The sequence below is a fragment of the Bactrocera dorsalis genome, chromosome 1 (assembly GCF_023373825.1).
Source record: "Bactrocera dorsalis isolate Fly_Bdor chromosome 1, ASM2337382v1, whole genome shotgun sequence".
NCBI classification, from domain to species: domain Eukaryota; kingdom Metazoa; phylum Arthropoda; class Insecta; order Diptera; family Tephritidae; genus Bactrocera; species Bactrocera dorsalis.
Window position 1 is genome coordinate 61,821,721 of NC_064303.1, and position 21,258 is coordinate 61,842,978.

Consider the following 21,258-nt stretch of genomic DNA (forward strand, 5'->3'; position numbering starts at 1 on the left):
TTGCGCCAATTGCAATAAATTTGTTTGATTCCGTTGTTCTGATTACTATAGCATATAGCTTCCAATGTGTCTCCAGGTGTGGTGTATTAGTGTTGTGTCTAGCTAGGGTGCGCCAGTTTTTTCCGGGTAGAGTGGGTGGAGGCTTAATTCATATAAACATCTTATTTGCCTTTGAGAATTGTTGCGCCAATTGCATTGTTTGATTCCGTTGTTACACCTTCTAGATACGATCGCAATGGTTCTGGTGGCAATGACAAACCAGGTGTTTCTCCTGGAAATTTCAATGCATTGCAATGTGGGCATACTACAACCATTGATCCAATTTCAACGACAGGAAGAGATCGATAATCGAATGCACAAACATATGGGAAAGCTACTCGAAGCAAATTGACATTGCCAGCACTTCTTCTTTGTTGTCGTTTTTTCAGTGTTTATTCGCCGACTTTGCACCGCTAAATTTCCACATTGATTTACTCGACGACTTTCTTGTGCCGATATACTCGAATCGATTGCAGCCTGCTGTTGTTCTTCTGTTTGTTGTCCACGAATTTGGACGTGGTTTGCATTTCTCCGTTGTTGCGGATTGTTTCTATCTTATTTACTTATATTCGCAAAATGAGTCGACACTGCTCGCGCTCTTGCTGAACGTCGGCCTAAATTACATCTTCTCGTTGGTGGCAGTATGAAGAACAACTGCAACACAATGAAATCCCGAAGAGAAAATTTTGAAACAGTTATAGACACGTATTTACACTTCTTACAGGCAATTCCCAATAGCCAACCAACAATGTAACACACACACACACAAAAGCATTTGCTGATATCACCAAAGTTGTATCCGATTTCAATGAATGTTTTGTATGATTTTCATTCATAGAAATAGATTATCTGATTTAGCAAATCATTATACAGTGTTGAAGAAAATATTTGAAAAATTTTGAATAGCTCGGCCCGCAATCCATCGGCCCCCGCCGCTTTGTTGTTCTTCAGGCGAGTAGTTGCTATTCGAACTTCTTCATGGTCGAGCAATGGAACGTCTGCTCCATTGGGGAATCGGGTTCGCCTTCTCCTGGCGCTATACGTTCACTGCCATTCAGCAGGCTGAAGAAGTGTTCCCTCCATAATTAAAGTATGCTCTGGGCATCGGTGACTAGATGACCTTTGGGGGTTCTACAAGAGTATGCCCCGGTCTTGAAACCTTCCGCCGCATTTTTTCGAAGATTTTTCGAGCATTACCCCTGTCGGCCAGCTTATCAAGCTCTTCGTACTCACGCATTTCGGCCTCTTTCTTTTTTTGTCTTGAAATGCGTCTCGCTTCCCTCTTCAACTCTCGGTATCTATCCCATCCCGCACGTGTTGTGGTCGATCGTAACGCGAGGTAGGCAGTCTATTTTTTCTCCGCTGCGACACGGCACTCCTCGTCGTACCAGCTGTTCCACTTTTGCACTTTCCGAAAACCAATGGTTTCGGTTGCAGTTGTACGTAAGGAGTTTGAAATGCCGTGAGTTGTTCACGAGTGCTTTCAGAGAGCAGGAGGTGCAAGCCGAGTAGAAAATCGTTCGGATGTCTGTAGTGATTGCCGCTTTTTGACGTCGAACCTTCCTTGTGTTTGTTGACGTGCGCTTTTTGCTGCACAGAGGCCGGGGCGAATCTTGGCTGCAACAAGATATTGGTCCGAGTCGATGTTAGGACCTCGGAGCGTACGCACGTCTAGAACTCTAGAGACGTGTTTTCCGTCTATCACAATATGATCGATTTGGTTGCTGGATTTTCGATCCGGAGACAGCCAGTTTGATGTATTTTTTTGTGCTGGAATCTAGTCGTGGAGGCTGAATTTACCGACCGTAGTGTCAAAGATACCTGCATAGCCCACTCTGGCGTTAAAGTCGCCAAGCACGATTTTGACATCTTGGCATCTTTGGTCACATTGTCCTTCTCTTCCATCGGGGCGTGGGCGCAAATCAGCGATATTTTGAGGAACCTCGCTTTGATCTGGATTGTGGCTAGATGTTCGTCTCAGTCTTTGTCCTGTCCATCTCATTTCTAGGACGGCGGTGATGTCAGCCCTTATTTTCGTGAGGACATCAACCAGCTGGGCAGCGGCACCTTCCCAATTAAGGGACCGGACATTCCAGGTGCATGCCCTCAATTCGTAGTCCTTATTTCGTTTGCCATGGTCGTCGTCAAAAGGGGGATCTCTCATCCGAGGCTGGTTGTAACTTTTCGGGGGGTGTTGTTTTACGTGGCGGGTCCCAAACCCAGTGCACAACCCTATGTAGAGGATGTTTCGCCTTCTCACTTAAGCTCGCCTTCAAACGAATGTTCTTAGGCTACACAGAGGATTATTGGTCAAAGACCGGAAGTCGTAAGCTGCGTGAGCCAAATGTAAAAGAATCGTTTCTGGCCACTCCCAAGTGAATGGCGACAGAGAACTTTCTTCAATTGCGTGAACTTCTACACATGATCCCATCCTCCAATTATGATTTTTTATAATATAAAATCTGAGAACTGAAATCAATCTATTAAAATTTTTTTATAATTACTACAGTACGTCGAGACTGCCAACCCTAAGTGTAAGAGAGCAATCAGCTGACTCGTTTATACGGGAAAAATCTAATTTGTGGGATTCTACGGTAACGTACGGGAAAGCGGATGTTAGAAGGTGTTGACTAATCATTTACATAGCGCTCTCATAAGATAGCTCGTATCAGCTTATTCGGATTGCGGTGTTGACTAATTGGGCTATGACATTTTATGTAGTTTTTTCTTGTTTGGAATTGCAACGCTCTCGTATTTGATTTTTACTTACTTTTTGTATTTGTTTTACGTTTTAGTTGGTTTCCCATTCTGTTGATGTATTTTAACCACTTATGTACGTATTTCTTGGTGCTTATGTGTACTTTTGTTACTTTCAATGTTTCTTGGAAAAAAATTTATCTTCTTTGGATTGTTTCACTTTTTCACCATTTGGGGGTTTCAGTTATTCACTTTGGGTGCTTGTCTAAGAGGCTCGAAGGACCATTTGTATATTGCACTTAGTTTTCACGTGGTATGTGGGGTATACTCACTTTTAAATATGTTATTTTTTAAAACTTAAAGATTTCCAAATTTGTGTAAGTTAATAATAATTCAAGAAATAGTTTATTTTTGCGGGTAAAACTTCAATATAGGCAATTAACACAATTTGAATTTTTATTTTTTGTGTGGTGTGATGCTTTAAGTTATGTGTGATGGATGTTGCAGTCAGATGAATGTTGAGGTACGAAATGTCATGGGGTCAGAAGTCTCATAAACAAATACACTAAATTTTAATTTCGTCAGGTGTCTTTTTATTATATTCTTATTATTTTTGTTATTACACCTTGAAGAGGGTATATTAGGTTTGACACGAAGTTTGAACAACCAGAAGGAAATGTCGGAGATCCTACAAAATTTATGTACGAGTATAAGTGGCCAATTGATTTGATGCAGCTTTTCCGAATGTCTGTATTTTCGTCCATTTACAATGGGTTTGTCTTGGTTGGAACTAGTATAAGCCACCGCTCAAGGCATTTTCTAACATTAATATATTTCAGGAAGCATGTAAACTCCTGTATACTGGATCTTAAGACCATTAAAAATCGACAAGACGTCTAGAGCTTATCACAAATTTGTTGAGGCGGGTAATGTCAGTTTCGGCTATGTCTTCTGATATGCCGAAGCTAAGACTACTAGCCTCAGTCGTGCATAGGAGCAAAAAGTGCCTAGATGTTTCCACCTCATCCCCCCTCACTTTTAGCAAGTTTAATAATACATCAAAGAATATTTTTGGCTTAATTGCTGTTAAGTAGAAAACAACACCTTTGGTGAGAGTCCCCACCTTTTCTTATAGCTCCTCTACAGCAACATAAGCCAACCGCTGCCTTCCTAACTCTATCCTCAATATTTGCCTTCCAAAAAATCTTTATATGAACACGAAACATTTGACCTAATAGCGATTGGAGGAAGACAAGGAGCCCTTTATAATTTTATTAAATATGTTATTTCTATTTTTATTGTACTCAAGGTTTTTTATTGCAAACATATCTATTTATTTAGTTTATAAATTTCCAAAATACCTAATATCTTGATTTAATATCTATCATTTGCTTTAATTTTTCTTTTTTTTTTATACAGTTTCTTAACAAATAATGCATGACATGATGGACACCATATCCTGAAGTAAAATTAAGAATTTTGAAAATATAATGGTTGTAATTTGTTGCGAATAAATACAGTTTTCTAAACTAAAAGAGATTTGTTTAATGTGATATAGAAATTAATTTCTATAGTTTATATACAAAGAGGTTTTAGTAAAGTGGTTTAGGCAAATCCAAAGAATTCATCACCATTTACCACACTATCAATCACAATGAAATAGATTTATAAGAAATTGTATTCGCCATCAGGCAGTGGCAATAACGACCCAGCACGAGGATGCACCTGACCTTGAATATGTTTACCAAACAAATTCAAAATGAATAAAATGTGCTCATTCAAAGGATACGGAAGAGTATTTTTTCGAGCAGGAATTACCTTAAACGACGGATTATATCCGCTTTCATTAATAATTGATGCAGCGAAAGAAGTCATTTGAAAGCACCCATCACAGTTCTGAACGTTTGCAATAAATTTGTTTGATTCCGTTGTTACACCTTCTAGATACGATCGCAATGGTTCCGGTGGCAATGACAATGTTGGTCATTTAACTTTTCCACTAAGGCAACACAAACCAGGTGTTTCTCCTAGAAATTTCAATGCATTGCAATGTGGGCATACTACAACCATTGATCCAATTTCAACGACAGGAAGAGATCGATAATCGAATGCACAAACATATGGGAAAGCTACTCGAAGCAAATTGACATTGCCAGCACTTCTTCTTTGTTGTCGTTTTTTCAGTGTTTATTCGCCGACTTTGCACCGCTAAATTTCCACATTGATTTACTCGACGACTTTCTTGTGCCGATATACTCGAATCGATTGCAGCCTGCTGTTGTTCTTCTGTTTGTTGTCCACGAATTTGGACGTGGTTTGCATTTCTCCGTTGTTGCGGATTGTTTCTATCTTATTTACTTATATTCGCAATATAAGTATATATATAGCTCCTGTAGAGCAACCGCTGCCTTCCTAACTCTATCCCCAATATTTGCCTTCCAAAAAAGCTTTATATGAACACGAAACATTTGAACTAATAGCGATTGGAGGAAGACAAGGAGCCCTTTCTAATTTTATTAAATATGTTATTTATATTTTTATTGTACTCAAGGTTTTTTATTGCAAACATATCTATTTATTTAGTTTATAAATTTCCAAAATATTTAATATCTTAATTTAATATCTATCATTTGCTTTAATTTTTCTTTTTTATACAGTTTCTTAACAAATAATGCATGACATGATGGACACCATATCCTGAAGTAAAATTAAGAATTTTGAAAATATAATGGTTGTAATTTGTTGCGAATAAATACAGTTTTCTAAACTAAAAGAGATTTGTTTAATGTGATATAGAAATTAATTTGTTTAGTTTATATACAAAGTGGTTTTAGTAAGCCAGTAAAACTATTAGTAATTTGGTAGAAAATTAAATCGTTAGATTTAGTTTTATTATATAAATTCAGTAAAGAAATGTATTCAATATACAATTTTTACACCCTCACAATATGTTCCATAGAGTATAACAGTTAGTCCAGAGAACATAAAAGCAGGTGCAATTTGAGTTTTGTATGATGCTCGATTGGACGGCTAACAGAGCCGAAAACTTAAACCGAGGAAATCACCATATTCGCTGAAATTTAGCAGAAATAAGTACTATACATAAAAGACGACTGTTTATAAATAGAAGAACGTCCACGAAACGAGAAAAATGGAAGAAGTTAAGCAGAAAATAAAAATGTCATGTCACATATGCGTCATATTTTTTTTATAAAAAAAAATATGTTTTCATTTCACTTTTGGTCTTTTGGCTTATATTTTTATAGGTTTATGTGCAATCTTATTTGATATTAGTATAATTTCCACACCAAGGTAAAAGACAGCATTAATCGTTTGGCTAGGTGGGACGAACTCTCGGTGTACAATACCCTCGGAGTCGTAAAAACAAATCAGCATTGTCTTTATTTTTGACTTCTGAAGACGACTTTTTTTCGGTGACTTCTGATCATCACAGAGGTCCTCACGACCTTTTGTAATCGCTTAAACCACTCATGCACATTACTACGGGATAGGCACTGATCACCATAAACTTTTTTCATCATTTGAAATGTTTCAGTAAACGTTTTCCCAAGTTTAAAACAAAATTTAATACTTGCTCTTTGTTCAAAATGCATTTTACGACCGATGACCAAAAGCTGCTGTCACGTTTTGATCGATAACAACGATTGTAGTTATCCAATTGTCTTAAAATTTTTACGAAGTGTCAACAAGAGATCAAACTTTTTATTTCACATACCCACGAATAAGTGGCGCCACCAGAAACAGTTATATTTAAAAAATTCTGTTTTTTTTGCGACAGACCTTGTATTAATAAATTGAAGTGAAAAACTAGGGCCTATTATATACATATGTATATCTGAATATTTTCTTTAAAATTCGTCAAACTTTTGTAATAAAGTTGCATCATAAACATGTAATAAAAGTGTTGGTGTTAGAAAATCGAATATATGACAGACTGCACTCATACCAATAAAACGTGTATCTAATTGAGATATTATTGTGTCTAGTACATTATTAAAAATTTCAATTTTTAATACATTTTCCCGGTTTGCAAATCGCTGATCAACAGCTAATTCATCAAAATGTTTTTTTTAATATTTCTTTGCCTTTTTTCTTGAAAATGGGTATCAATAATTCGAAATCATATCTATAAATTACTCATTGTTCACCGACGACGTTAAAAGTCAAATAAACAAGTAAGGAAGGTCTAAGTTCGGGTGTCACCGAACATTTTATACTCTCGCATGATAAAGTGATAATTGAGATTTCATTATCCGTCATTTACATATTTTTTTATTTTGCTGTAAAATTAATTAGATTAGTAGTTCCTGAGATATGGTTTTTGGTCCATAAGTAGACGACGCCACGCCCATTTTCAATTTAAAAAAAAAAGCCTGAGTGCAGCTTCCTTCTGTCATTTGTTCCGTAAAATTTAGTGTTGCTGACGTTTTTTGTTAGTCGGTTAACGCACTTTTAGTGATTTTCAACATAACCTTTGTATGCGAGATGGGCGTGGTTATTATCCGATTTCTTCCATTTTTGAACTGTATATGGAAATGCTTGAAGGAAACGAATCTATAGAGTTTGGTTGACATAGCTATAGTAGTTTCCGAGATATGTACAAAAAACTTAGTAGGGGGCGGGGCCACGTCCACTTTCCGAAAAAAATTACGTCCGAATACGCCCCTCCCCAATGTGATCCTTTATGCCAAATTTCACTTTAATATTTTTATTTATGGCTTAGTTCTGATACTTTATAGGTTTCCATTTTGTGGGCGTGGCAGTGGACCGATTTTGCCCATCTTCGAACTTAACCTTCTTTTGGAGCCAAGAAATACGTGTACCAAGTTTCATCATGATATCTCAATTTTTACTCAAGTTACAGCTTGCACGGACAGACAGACATCCGGATTTCAACTCTACTCGTCATCCTGATCACTTTGGTATATATAACCCTATATCTGACTCTTTTAGTTTTAGGACTTACAAACAACCGTTATGTGAACAAAACTATAATACTCTCCTTAGCGACTTTGTTGCGAGAGTATAAAAAAGAGGAACACAATTATATGCTACAAGTGCCGTTTGCGAATCCTCGGAAAAAAAACTATCATCGTTATTGTTATAAAACGTACATTTCACCATCCGTCAAATTCGCAACACTTCCAACCTACAGAAAGAATTTAGAGGAATTCTCTAGGCATAACTCTTGAATTTCTCTCTTTGAAAATGAGAGAAACTTCCAAAGGCTCTGTTTGATCGAGATTTCTGGTAAGGCTTCGGGGCCCCTGAGCTTGACAAAAACAAAAACATTTTCATTCATAAACGCAGACGCACATTCAACAAGCGACCTACATATATAGCTTCATTCTTAAAAACTGAGGTCGTAACATCTCCCCGAGAATACCTTTGTTAACAAGCGTCTTTTCGCGACGATAAATTAAAAAAAAAAATTATTGAAAATAAGATGGATCTGAAGTTATACTTATGTATGTATTTTTAAATAGCTAATTAATTTATTAATTCTCTTTCGACCAATTCAGCGATTTTATCGCAATTTTCGACGACAAGCCTTCCGGAGCGTAGCGCATCTTCGACCACCTCTACACCAGAACGAAAACGTTGAAACCATCGTTGTGCGGTGGAAATGGAAACTGTATCGGGTGATGTAGAATTATAATACCCTAATAAACTGCGGAATTAAACAGTTAGTTATAATATCAATATTTTCATAATTATCAAAACTTAATTGGGCTAAACAAGTCAAGATACATATCTGCGCATATTTAAATTTCTATATTCACACAATTCCTTAGTTGAGAAAAAATTTTGATTGCGCATAGAAAATGCCGACGGCAAAACGTAATAATTTGCTTGTATGATTGCCTCATGGATTTATTGCATGAATTATGTAAGGAATTGTTATATATCAAAGTCTTTTTGCTACTGCTACTTTTTTAACTCACAATGAAGATAAATTTATAATAAACACACAAATAAAAATTTTAAGAAATTTAGAAATCGCATGGCATAAATAGAATTCATTCCTCGGTTAGTCAATTAGTAATTCCAAAGATTCTCTTCTGCTAAAATCAAAACAATGTTAACAATACACGGGATGAATTTCATGGTTCTGAGGTGAATTCCCCGGTTCAAATTTTACAAATGTTAAATACATACATATGTATATAATATCCATAGCACCGTCATTTCTGATGAAGAAAGGCGCAACTTACACATAAAATATTTACATACATACAAGTATATCTTCAAGATGAACTATTTGTGTCCGACTCTTAAGTAAACATATCAGCAAAGAACGGAATTAAAAATTTTAAAGTAAGATTTAAGATGACGTAAAAAGTAAAATTTTTTGAATTTCTAAGATAATGTCACACGCAACTGAACTACTAGATGAAGAGCGTGAATAAATTAAACGAATGAGTCAATCTGGCAGGAAAGTTTTCCAAATTGTTTTTTCTTAAAGAGGATAAGAAGAAAATAACCAATTTACTGAAATATCCAGATAACTATAGTGTGACAAAGCCTAGTGGTCGTATAGGTACCATTGACGACAGGAGGAAATGGCGCAATCAGTAGCTAGCAACCTATAGTAAATAGTATGAGTTGCATGCAAATAAAAGCGGGACTTGAACTGGATGTGACTAAACAACGTGTGCATCATAAGAAAAGTTGTGTGCCTTTCGCTGCTCCATCTACTGCTTCTAAGGTCATTCTCTTACGTAATCCGATGTAAGATTATAGCGTTAATTGTTGTCTGGTTATCGACGTATATACTTATCCTTTTTATGTTGTTTCTTGCATTGTTAGCTATCTCGCTTTCCCAACTGCAAAGATTTCCGCCTGGAGGCTTAGTGGGTCGCCTGAAGTCTAGCTCCGAGCTATAGATTCAGGCAAATGTATAGATGTTGTAAGAACATACTGTGTTGCAGGCTCCTGCGTGTATGACTTGGAACCTCTCTCCCAAACAAAGTGTGTGGGTATGTGCTTTCTGTCGCAATGTTAATTGGTGGTACATTGCGTAGCCTTTCTAGTTCCGCAGTTGGAGTGGTTCTTAGCGTTCCCGTTATTCAGAGAAATCGCCGTGCCCTTGCCGCTGTATAACACCATTGCGTAGGGCATTGTGATAGGCTCCAAGTACAGCCTATAATTTTCTTACATGCGTATAGGGCACCACTGGCCCTTTTCACTCAAAAGAAATCAAACAAGAAATTGTATTTTATGAAAAATATAAATTTTAGGCAGAAGAATTCCAGTAATGAAAAGAATTTTAATTTGGACAGACCATATAGTTTTCATAGATACTAAAGGTTGCTGGTTCACTCATGATATGGGCAGTTGCTTAACTCTCGGCCTGCCTAGTCTAGATTTGAATCCGATCGACGATCTGTGGAGAATTCTTTAAAGCAAAATTTATGAAATTATCAAGTAATTTGACAACCTTATGCAACTAAAACTTGCAATTTTAACCAAAGGGAGCAAAATTCATATCTGCGTGCTAAAAAACTAGTGCGGCCAATGCCTCTTCGTGTCCAATTGGTTAAAATACATACATAAGGGAATCACAATCCCTTATTAAAAAATGCAATACTATTTGTATTTTTATAAATATAACGATATGTAGATATATTGTAATATTATTTTGTATATGTAAATTACAGAAATTATTATTTTGTTCTTAATTAATAAAGATATTTAATATAATTTAGTTGCTTAATGTTTTGTTTTAAATTATAGGCAGGTTCTCACTTCAGCACTTAAAAATGTCTTAAAGAAAACAGCAAGTGCAGAAATCGCAAAAGGCATATTTAGGATAGATTAAGTTAACAGGTGAATCCTTTTAAACTTCTATATAGTGGATCATAAGATCTTTACAGAACGACAAAACACTTTGAGCCAATCACAAATTGGTGAAGAAGACAATGGCATAAATGTTCCTGGACATTTCTACCCCACCCTTCTCCTCATAACTTTGACAACTAGCGTCTGCAAGTTTGCCTAAAGGACAGTGTCCAGTAAGAACTCCTATAATTGCGGAAAGATGATCTTTATTCCGGGCTGGACTGGGCAGAGTGTCCATTCTCGCTCGCTCACCGGGTTTGCAGTTGCCAATGATTCCGTTGTGATTAGCCACGCAAACGAGCCTGATGTTGAATCAGCTTGATGCTATTTTTTATGAGGACAGACACTCCTTGATTAGACTTGAACTCACAGTTAGCGAGCTCTGCTGCCGTAGTGAATGCTCGTCTCCCTGAAAGATGCTGTATTTCTTAGCAGTACGTCTAACGCTTCTGCTTAAAAATTACAACAGTGATCCGGTAGCTTAAAGCTAAGATTGACAGAGAGTTTCGTAGAGAAAAATCACAGTGCACCGGAGTTGCCGATGAACTCGTTCTTTGAACAACTCAGTTTAAACAAGTGAAGCGCTCTCCACCCATTCCATCGGCTTCTTGTATGAAATTTTGTATGGGCGTGCTGTGATTTCGGCAAGTCGGCTCATAAATGCTTTCTTTTTATAAAGAATTTTTGCCTTCAGAAGAAATGAGGTTTGACTTATTGTTCTGTATTTTTTTATAATTTAAGGGACTTCCATGCCCACCTTCGGTATGAATACGAACCTCGACTCTCTCAAATCGATAGTTACATAGTTAAGCTTTAAGCATTCTTCGTACAGGTCAGGAGGCAGCACTTTCGATAAGTTCTGCATCATGGCCGGAAAAATTCCGTCCATACGTGGGGATTTAAACGGTTCCAAGCCGCAGATTGCCCAAAATATTTTGTCTTTCATAATGATATCTATAGGAATGTTTTCTACGCTATCTCTTACAGATTGGAGATCTATAGCATCTGTACACCTTGGAAAATGAGTGATACCCAGATCTACCAGTGATTCCTTACTGCATTCAGTCCACTCTCCACATTTTTGTCCTCGATCCCCACTCTACGTGTTGGAGGACATGCGATGTTATACGCTTTCTGGAAAACGTGAGTGACTTTGACAGTCCGTTCCTTTAGTTCAGCGATTCAGTCACATTTCTCTAGTCTACTTAAGTTCCCTGTTTCTATCTTCCTATATATTATATATATTCTGAAAGTTGCTACTTGAAATATGATATACCTATAGTCAGAAAACGAGGGTGTACTTAGCACCTCCCATCCTAAACCGTGATTATTTTGCTAGTATGCATTGTGACATCGAGAACGGTATTCGAGGTAGCCCCAATATATGTTGGTTCCTCACCCTCTTAGCTATACCTATTTTACTTGTAATTTTAAATTAAACACACCTCTTTCGTTGATATTTTCGCTACCCCATACTATGTGTTGCGCATTGGCGTCTGCGCTTACCACCAGGAATATTTTAGCTTTATTCGCCGCGTCCATCTACCTCAGGAGTTCTACTTTTGACACTTTATCATCAACAGGATGCAATGAGTAGCGTCTGATTCATGCCATTCTTTACGACTACTACAGTTAGCTCATCGGAAAGGAAATTGAGATCAATATTTGACTGCATACTTTTCTTTACCAGGATGGCTGTTCTTAACCTATTTATTGCATTCGGGAAGTACGTATAGTATGTTTCCGATTTATTTTAGATACCAAATTTCCGGGCTGTCCATGTTTCGTGAACTAAAACCTCCTCCTCTCTCCATTGAGGAAGAGTTCGGCAAAGCCCACTTTGATTTTATCCAGATTTATTTGCAGAGTATTTATTCTTTCGTACGGGTTTCTTCACGGAGTCAGGCCCCGGCTTTCTTTGTAAAGATTTAATGTGGCTTCGTCTAGTTATACTTACAGCTAAGCCTTTCGTGGACTTTCACCACTGCTTGAAAGGTTGATTTTGCTTTCAACCCCTCCTTACTGGGTTTAGCTCCTGGGATAGCCTTTATCGACGACATAACACCTGTGGCATCTCCCACAGACGGTAGCACAGCTTCTATTATAACTACGTTTTCAATGCTTTCGCAGTGTAAGTTTTCACGGACTGTAGCACCTCTACGTTGTAAAGCCAGTTCAGCAGTAGCACTGTAACTACTGTCACAACAGAGATATGGCCTCTGGTAATACAGTAAGTAAACTCGCTGTACCTTCGTTTGGGCTGATATCACAGCTCGCTTTTCATGTTTGATCCATGTTGAGCTTTGTTTTTCGGGATTCTTGACCCCTAGTTTTTAAGGTAGGTACATAATTATCAATAGGAGATCTAGATATACACTCCCTTTCGCAATGTTACATGTGAAGCACATAACGGGAAGAAAAAGCGTATATGTACTCCTGCCTTAGCTAGACGCTATCTGCGCCAAGACCTCCTCTAGAAACTGGTCCATTTGATGGTCGTCTAGAATTCTTCATTCTGCGATCAAGGGAGCGATTTCCCTAGAGGTGAGCGTAGCTGTAAGTACTTCCGCTCTGCTGGCAGCCACAATAGTGGAGTAGTTTTCTATATTACTAATAGAAAGGGTTTCATCGTATATAAAATGTGACTCACCTCTTGCATTAGCCTCCGAGCTTCCCCATTCGGTGTGCCTAGAATTGACATCCGAGCACATAATAACCACGGCTCTTCTTCATTTTGCCACCGCCCTTTGTCAGTAGATCCGAAGTTGGCTCTACCCTGCCGACATGCGGCACATAAGCCGAGACAAGTCAGGGTTCTCTAGCTGCTTAGCAATGACTCTTATGTAAGGGTAACATCGGCGCCGTCCAGTCCTAGATGAGGCAAGATATTGGGCGAAGTAAGCCGCCTTATCATGCTGGAGATTAATTTGAAGATTCTTGTTCTGACAATCAGCGCCTGTGTTTACCGCTTCCGAGAAGATATCCATGTTAGAGTGGGTCCCCTTCCTCTTCTCTCCAGCCTCCACTGGAGGCATCGGGTCATCTACCCTGATTTTTGTCGGGAGTATCCTGGGGACCATTTTCTCGAAGCCTTGCCTTATGGTCCATTTTGTCACACTAAGAGCTATAAGGGACTCCTTGTTTGGGTGTATTAGCGCTCGCCGATATGGCTCCTTGGTTATCTCCAACCCAATGACCCTCCACTTTTCCCTGGGAAGTGGGAGATTGCAGCCGCTACCCTAAAGAGGGTTGCTAATCGTTTGTCAGGACATCTTATTAATTTGTGGTTGCCAAGGTGTCACCCGGCACTCTCGAACTAGGTGGTTGTTCAGGGGTTTCCCTGACCACCTTCATAAATATAGAGATGTCGTTATACAACGGTGCGCACAACACGTGGCTTCTCGCTGGAGGATTGTCACGCTTGCGACCTCTACCCCGTAAACGAAGATTGAAGCTCGTTAGGCCCTTCTTTTCAGGGCCTCAGAATTCTCTGGGAAGCCCGTGACCCCCATGAACTTAAAAAATGTTCCTCTATTAATGCTGGAAATTCTGCTTCGCACTTCCGCCCTGCCTTTGACTTCTGTCGGTAACTTTCTACCAACTCCCGCTGACTTATCGCCCAAAGCAACTATAAGCAAAACTCCTCTGGTATTGCCTTCGTTCTTTTCCGATACACAATTTCATCTCCATTTTAACCGAGGTTTCTCCTGTGTCCTAATTTAGTTTAGTGTAGTTGTTATTCATGTCTATTGGGTTCTCACAGCGCAGAATCAACTCAAATTTACCGTTAATAATATACTCATAATTAATTTAGATTTCACAAACCTGATAATCGTACTTTTTATTGCCAATTTTATCTAGTAATGTTTCCGCATTTACATTCATTCAAGCATAAGTGATTGTAGAAGAAGTCAAACACAAGAATCTCTGTACTCCAAGATTAAAGCTTTCACCGTTGTTTGCAATAATATCAGGAAGAAAGGAATCTGACCGGGTTTAACACTTTGGCTTTCGAAAAAATCACTTCACTATTGACTAAGTACATACAATAACCCGAGTCATTGAAAATGCCTTTGACGAAAAAAAGTTTTCTCGGCCGTTTTTCTCGTTGTTTCTAGAGCTTTTGATAAAGTTTGCCATGGTGTGGTCCTAAACAAAATTAAAATACTTTTACCAAATACTATACTTTAAAATTATACCTTTCGGACCGTTTTTTTCGAATAAAACATGGAGATGTGTACTCAGATTTAAACAAAATGAAAGTTGGTGTTCCTCAGGGTACATGTTGAAAATGTAACAAGTAATATACATATTTCCTAAGAGGGCTTTGTCCGAAAATGTAATACGAATAAGTTATATATTCCATATGAATACACTATATTGTAAATGCAACATATATGTATATTTACTGAAACATGAAATCCATTTTGTAAACTAAGTCTTGAATAAACAGTTGAACTTAGAACTCTGCCAACAAAGGTTATGGGCACAGTTAACCCAGAACACGCGCAAGTTAAATAAGTAAAAAATAAAAAATCCGTCGTTCAACTAAGCAAACTTTTATTAAAAATGAATTCTAATTTCCAAATTAAAAAACTCGGTGATGAGAACTATGATGTGTGGTGTGTGCAAATGCGTAGTATACTGGTCAATATGGACCAATGGCATATAGTCAATGGTAATATTAAACGATGTGAATAAAACGCGGAAAAATGGGACCACGATGACCAAAAAGCATTGGCGAACATAATTTTATGTGTTAAACCAACACAAATTTCGAATATAAAATCGTGCAAAACGTCAGCAGAGGTTTGGGAGAAACTTCGAGAAGTGAACATTCCTAGTGGACCGTTACAAAAGGTTTCGTTGTACAAAAAGTTGCTTGGATGCAGCATGTCTGCAAGCCAAAGCATGTCGTCTTATCTCACTTCGTTTGTCGAGGTGGTAGATAAATTAGGCGAGCTCAATATAGAATTAAACGAAGAGTTAAAGGTTATTATACTGCTGTCCAGTTTGCCTGCAGAGTATGAAAACTTCGTAATTGCTATTGAAACTCGTGACAAATTACCATCGTTCAGTGTTCTAAAAGTCAAGCTTTTAGAAAAAGGTGCCAGAAGGGAACAACAAATAAGTCAAGAGCCATCGGCGCAAGCGGTCTACGTTCGTGTTAAAGAATCAGCACATAGTAACAACAAAACACTTGAAAACGCAGAAACAAACGCAAACGCAAAATCAAATAACTTCAAAGGAAAATGTTTTGGTTGTGGTATGCGAGGACATACGATTGCACAGTGTAAAAGAAAGACAGAACAGCAAGCCTATAATGATAATGAGCTTTCGTATACTATGTATGCAGCGGATGTGGGAGTTAAAAAGGGTAAACATGCTTGGTGCGTCGATAGTGGAGCGACCACTCATATGTGCTGCGATATGGACATGTTTGTTTCGTTTGTCGAAAAAGAAGAAAAAATAATGTTAGCAGCAGATAATTTCATTTACTCGAAAGGTGTAGGTACGGTAAAAATAAGGACAAAAGAATGTGCACTAGAGTTGCGTGATGTTTTGTTTGTACCTTCACTCAAAATGAATTTTTATTCTGTGAGCAAAGCTATAAAATATAAACATACAGTGCTTTTCAAACAGTTTTATATTGAAGTAAAAAACTTAAAAGGGACAGCTCTACTGAGAGCAAACTTGCAAAATAACTTTTTTATGCTCAAGCAAATAATTCAAAAATTATGTTAAACAACATGATGTGGCATAATCGGTATGGCCACATAAACTTTGAAAGTTTAAAACAAATCGCAGACAATAATTTGGTACATGGATTAAATAAAAATTACATGAACACTAAAACAAATTGCGTCACATGCAATAAATCAAAAATATGTGCAGTGCCTTTTCCGAAGAAGTATGAAATAGGTTCTAAACAAATACTAGAACTTGTGCATACGGACGTTTGTGGTCCGATAAACGTAAAATCAGTTAGTGGCGCAATGTATTTTCTCACTTTTATTGACGATTTTTCGCGAATGATTTTTGTATATTGCATAAAGCAAAAAAAAAAAATGAAGTTTTCGAAAAGTTTAAAACATTTAAAAATATGGTGGAAAACCAAACGAAGAACAAAATTAAAAAGTTGCGTAGTGACAATGGTACAGAGTACACCAATAATAAATTTACTGAATTTTTAAATGAATGCGGAATTAAAAGACAATTAACTGTGCGATATACTCCACAACAAAATGGGGTGGCAGAAAGAGTTAATCGTCGAGATGGCTAGGAGCTTATTGGTACATTGGAAGAAGAATTATGGGGCGAAGCTGTTCATACAGCTGTGTATATACGTAATCGCGAGTCCACAAAATTGTTAAAAAATTCTAAACCGTATGAAGCATGGTATAATAGAAAGCCGTCGGTAAAGCATCTAAGAGTTTTTGGTGCACGAGCCTTTTCGCTAGATATAACGCATCATTGTAAATTTAGCGCAAAGGGCAAAAAGTATGTGTTCGTCGGATACTCTGAAGTTGCAAAAGCTTATCGTTTATATGATAGAAAAACAAGAAGAGTGATTATTCGGCGCGATGTAAAGTTTATCGAAAACAATGATACTATCGGTGTGTCCGAATGTGAAAACAGCACTAAAAACAATGTAAATATAGCGACAATAACTATAAACTTAGACAAAAGCAATGAGGAAAACGATCAGGTTGAAAATTTTGTAAGTTGTACTGAAGATGAAGACGAAGAAGCTGAAAATGAAAATGAAGCAGAATATGAAGTTCATGACTCAGATAGTGAAATACGTCGAGGGCGCGGTAGGCCAAGATTTGCCCATACAGGGAAGGTTGGTCGTCTCAGAAAGGAATATCAGAAGTTAAACTATCTTCAGTATGGTGAAGATATAGAAACGCCACGTACAGTCAAAGAAGCATTAGCAAGCGAATACTTTTTTGAGTGGGAGAAATCTATGCAAGATGAATATGCGGCATTAGTAGCCAACAACACTTGGTCGGTAGTAGACCTACCGAAAGGTCAAAAAGTAATTGGATCAAAGTGGGTTTTTCGTATAAAACGTGATCCAGAGGAAAATATCGAAAAGTTCAAGTCAAGGTTAGTAGCAAAAGGTTGTAGTCAACAACTGGAAATTAATTATTGGGAAATGTTTTCGCCAATAATTCGATACGAAACGATTCGTATGTTACTTGCAATTTCTGTTGAGAAAGAGTTATATTTACATCAAGTGGACATCTCAAATGCATATCTCAATAGCAATCTAACAGAAGAAGTTTACATAAGACAACCGAAAGGTTTTATAGAAAAATTCGAACAAGGTATTAAAACTAAACAAGGCTATTTACGGCCTAAAACAGTCAGGTAGAGAGTGGAATAATACACTTGATACAGCATTAAAAACTTTAGGTTTCAATCCGTGCAAAAGTGAGCCATGTTTGTATGTCAAACAGGTAGGCAAAGAGTACAGTTACATAGCAGTTTATGTTGATGACTTAATACTAGCATGTCCTAGGGAAGAAGAAATTACGAATATAAAACGCATACTAAGGTCAAAGTTTAAATTACATGATGGTAATACACTGAAGTTCTTTCTTGGTTTCGAAATAGAACGTGAGGGTAAAACTGGTGCGATTTCTGTGTGTCAGAAAAAATACATCAAAGAGTTGTTGAGTGTATACGGAGTGAACTCATGTCGTCCAGTAAGCACACCTCTCGATCCTGGTTTTCAAATAAGCTGTAACGATAAGAACTGCTCGAAGGTGGACATAACAAACTATCAGTCTTTAATTGGATCTCTAATGTATTTGGCGATTTCAACACGTCCAGATATAATGCACGCAGTTAGTTTATTGGCTCAAAGAAACCATGATCCTCATTCCGAACATGAGGCTGGCGCAAAGCATGTTCTACGGTATTTGCCAAACACCGTAGATTTAAAGCTTTATTACCACAAAAGTGAGAAGCCAGTAGAAGGTTACGCGGATGCAGACTGTGCAAGCAACAATACAGACAGGAAGTCATACACCAGCTATTCATTCTTTCTAGCTGGTAGTACATTCTCTTGGCAATCCAAGAAGCAAGATGTCGTCGCTTTAAGTAGCACTGAGGCAGAATACATTGCCGTGTGCACAGCAGCAAAAAAAGCAGTATACCTTCGTCGCTTATTGAAGGAAGTAGGTTGCAGTTCCGAAGAGCCAATTTTGTTATAGGCAGACAACATAAGCGCAATACAAATTTCGAAGAATCCTATATTTCATAAGAGAACCAAACATATAGATATGAAATATCATTACATTCGAGATGTGGTTGATCGTAGAGAAATAGAGTTAGAGTATGTTTCAACAAATGAAAATGTATCTGATATTTTTACTAAAAATTTGCAAAAACAAAAACATGTTAAATTTGTAGAAATGCTTGGTCTTAAATATTAATGTCTAGAAATATTTTACTTGAGAAAGAGTGTTGAAAATGTAACAAGTAATATATTTCCTAAGAGGGCTTTGTCCGAAAATGTAATACGAATAAGTTATATATTCCATATGAATACACTATATTGTATATGCAACAATATGTATATCTACTGAAACATGAAATCCATTTTGTAAACTAAGTCTTGAATAAACAGTTGAACTAAGAACTCTGCCAACAGTACATACTTTTTGTATGCGATCTACCACACGTTGATAATTGTATTCAGCAATATTTGCAGATGATACAGCGGTTTTGTCTGTCGGCAAAACACTAACTGCATCAATTGCAAGATTGCAGGAACATTTAAACAAAATATTTGAATGGACAGCAAAACTGAATTATTACATATTGATTTCACATAAAACAATACTAGATATGTGCCTCTGTACTTAAACGGTGTGCAAATTTCATATCACAACATTGCAAAATACCTAGGCGTAACCGTAGACTGACTAGCACTGTTGTACAAACCCAGTGATTCCAAAACAGTTTTAAGATGCACCGTCAATGCGCCTTGGTATGTTCGCAGTCACGATCTTAAACGTGATCTCGGAATTAACTCAGTTGCCGCAACAATCAATAAATATGCAAAGTCCCACATGGAACAACTTTTTGACATGTGAACACGGAAGCCACTCGAAGTAAATGGAAAGAAACTCTTAAGCGCAAAAAACCGTATCACCTTATACAGTAGCCATAAGGCTCTCTGCAATTTATACACAGAGCACCATTAACTATTATTATGAATTAAGCAAAATCAACAGTTCGTTAGTTTATTTTATGTTAACTATGTAGTTACAATGACAATAAAATAAAAACAGCAAAAAAAATTTACTTTTAAATGTCTTTTTTTGACATAAGATTGGTTTAAAATTTTCCGTGGAATCTCGACTTTGTAAATCTTGTCCTGATAGAAAGCTCTAAGTCTGAGCCTGAGTACTTAAGTGTAACATGTTGATATATCAGCTAGCGGTTGTTTATCCACCTGACGGTTGTTTGTATCACCTGAAGCGAATCTTGATAGATTGTAGTTGTATATAGTCCATATGTATATACATATGTACATATAAATGATCAGAATAAATGTCTGTCTGTGCCAACTTTAAACTGACTACAAGTAAAATATACTTATAAATCTAACTGGGCCTTCGATATATAACATAAGTTAATACGATAATGGAATGTTTTCATGATTTCGTCGAACCACAAACATTCAATTCTTTCGCAACATTTGTATACTTTTACAGTTTTACTCAGCTAACAGCCACAAATATTAATTATCAATATGAATTTTCTACCCTACACCAAAGGGCAGATATTGTCTTTTGCTTATGCCCACTGTCTTAATTATTAAACACAAATAGCAGGGATAAAGGGATACCGAACTTATTTCAGTCTGAGAGCGCCTCAAAATAAGCGTTTTTTACAACATTTTCTATTGAAGCCAGATCGAACAACACAAGAATTATTGGGCATTTAAATTAAAACCCCCAAAATTTATTATGATTAAAAATTATTGTACAAGGTCTGTCACAAAAGAAACAGAACTTTTTAAATATAACTGTTTCTGGTGGCGAATAAAGTTTGATCTCTTGTTGGCATTTCGTAAAAATTTTAAGACAATTGGATAGCGATGTTATCGATCAAAAGGTGACAGCAGAATTTGGTCATCGGTCGTAAAATGCATTTTGAACAAAGAGTAAATATTAAATTTTGTTGAAACTTGGGAAAACGTTTACTGAAACATTTCAAATGATGAAAAAAGTTTATGGTGATCAATGCCTATCCCGTAGTAATGTGCATGAGTGGTTTAAGTGATTACAAGAAGGTCGTGAGGACCTCTGTGACGATCAGAAAAAAGTCGTCTTCAGAAGTCAAAAATAAAGACAATGCTGCTTTATTTTTAAGATTTCGAGAGTATTGTACACCGAGAGTTCGTCCCACCTGGCCAAACGATTAATGCTGTGTTTTACCTTGGTGTTATGAAGCGTCTTTTGTCACGCATTCGTCGTGCGCGACCACAATACCGTGAGGCAGGGTTCTTTCGCCTGTTGCACGATAATGCGCCGTGTCATCGGTCGACGCTTGTCACTGATTTTTTGACAAAAAACACCATATTAACCATTAATCACTCACCCTACTCACCTGATCTGTCACCCTGTGATTTTTACC

General features: G+C 37.2%; 1 protein-coding gene across 9 annotated transcripts in view; it reads left to right on the forward strand.

The window, feature by feature from the left end:
- Window positions 1-21,258, forward strand: part of LOC105224078 (voltage-dependent L-type calcium channel subunit beta-2) — a 995,088-nt gene that overhangs the window by 818,506 nt on the left and 155,324 nt on the right. For 2 of the 9 annotated variants that reach the window (XM_049462511.1, XM_049462516.1), the window contains one exon: window positions 5,394-5,509. The exons of 5 other annotated variants lie outside the window; for them this stretch is intronic. Coding sequence is in view for 2 of the 4 variants with exons in the window: in XM_049462516.1 (XP_049318473.1) it covers window positions 5,394-5,401 (8 nt within the window). In the remaining 2 variants the exon portion in view is untranslated. Of the gene's footprint in view, window positions 1-4,155; window positions 4,272-5,393; window positions 5,510-21,258 lie in introns of those variants that run through there. 2 more of the 9 variants (XM_049462512.1, XM_049462514.1) reach the window with 1 other exon arrangement.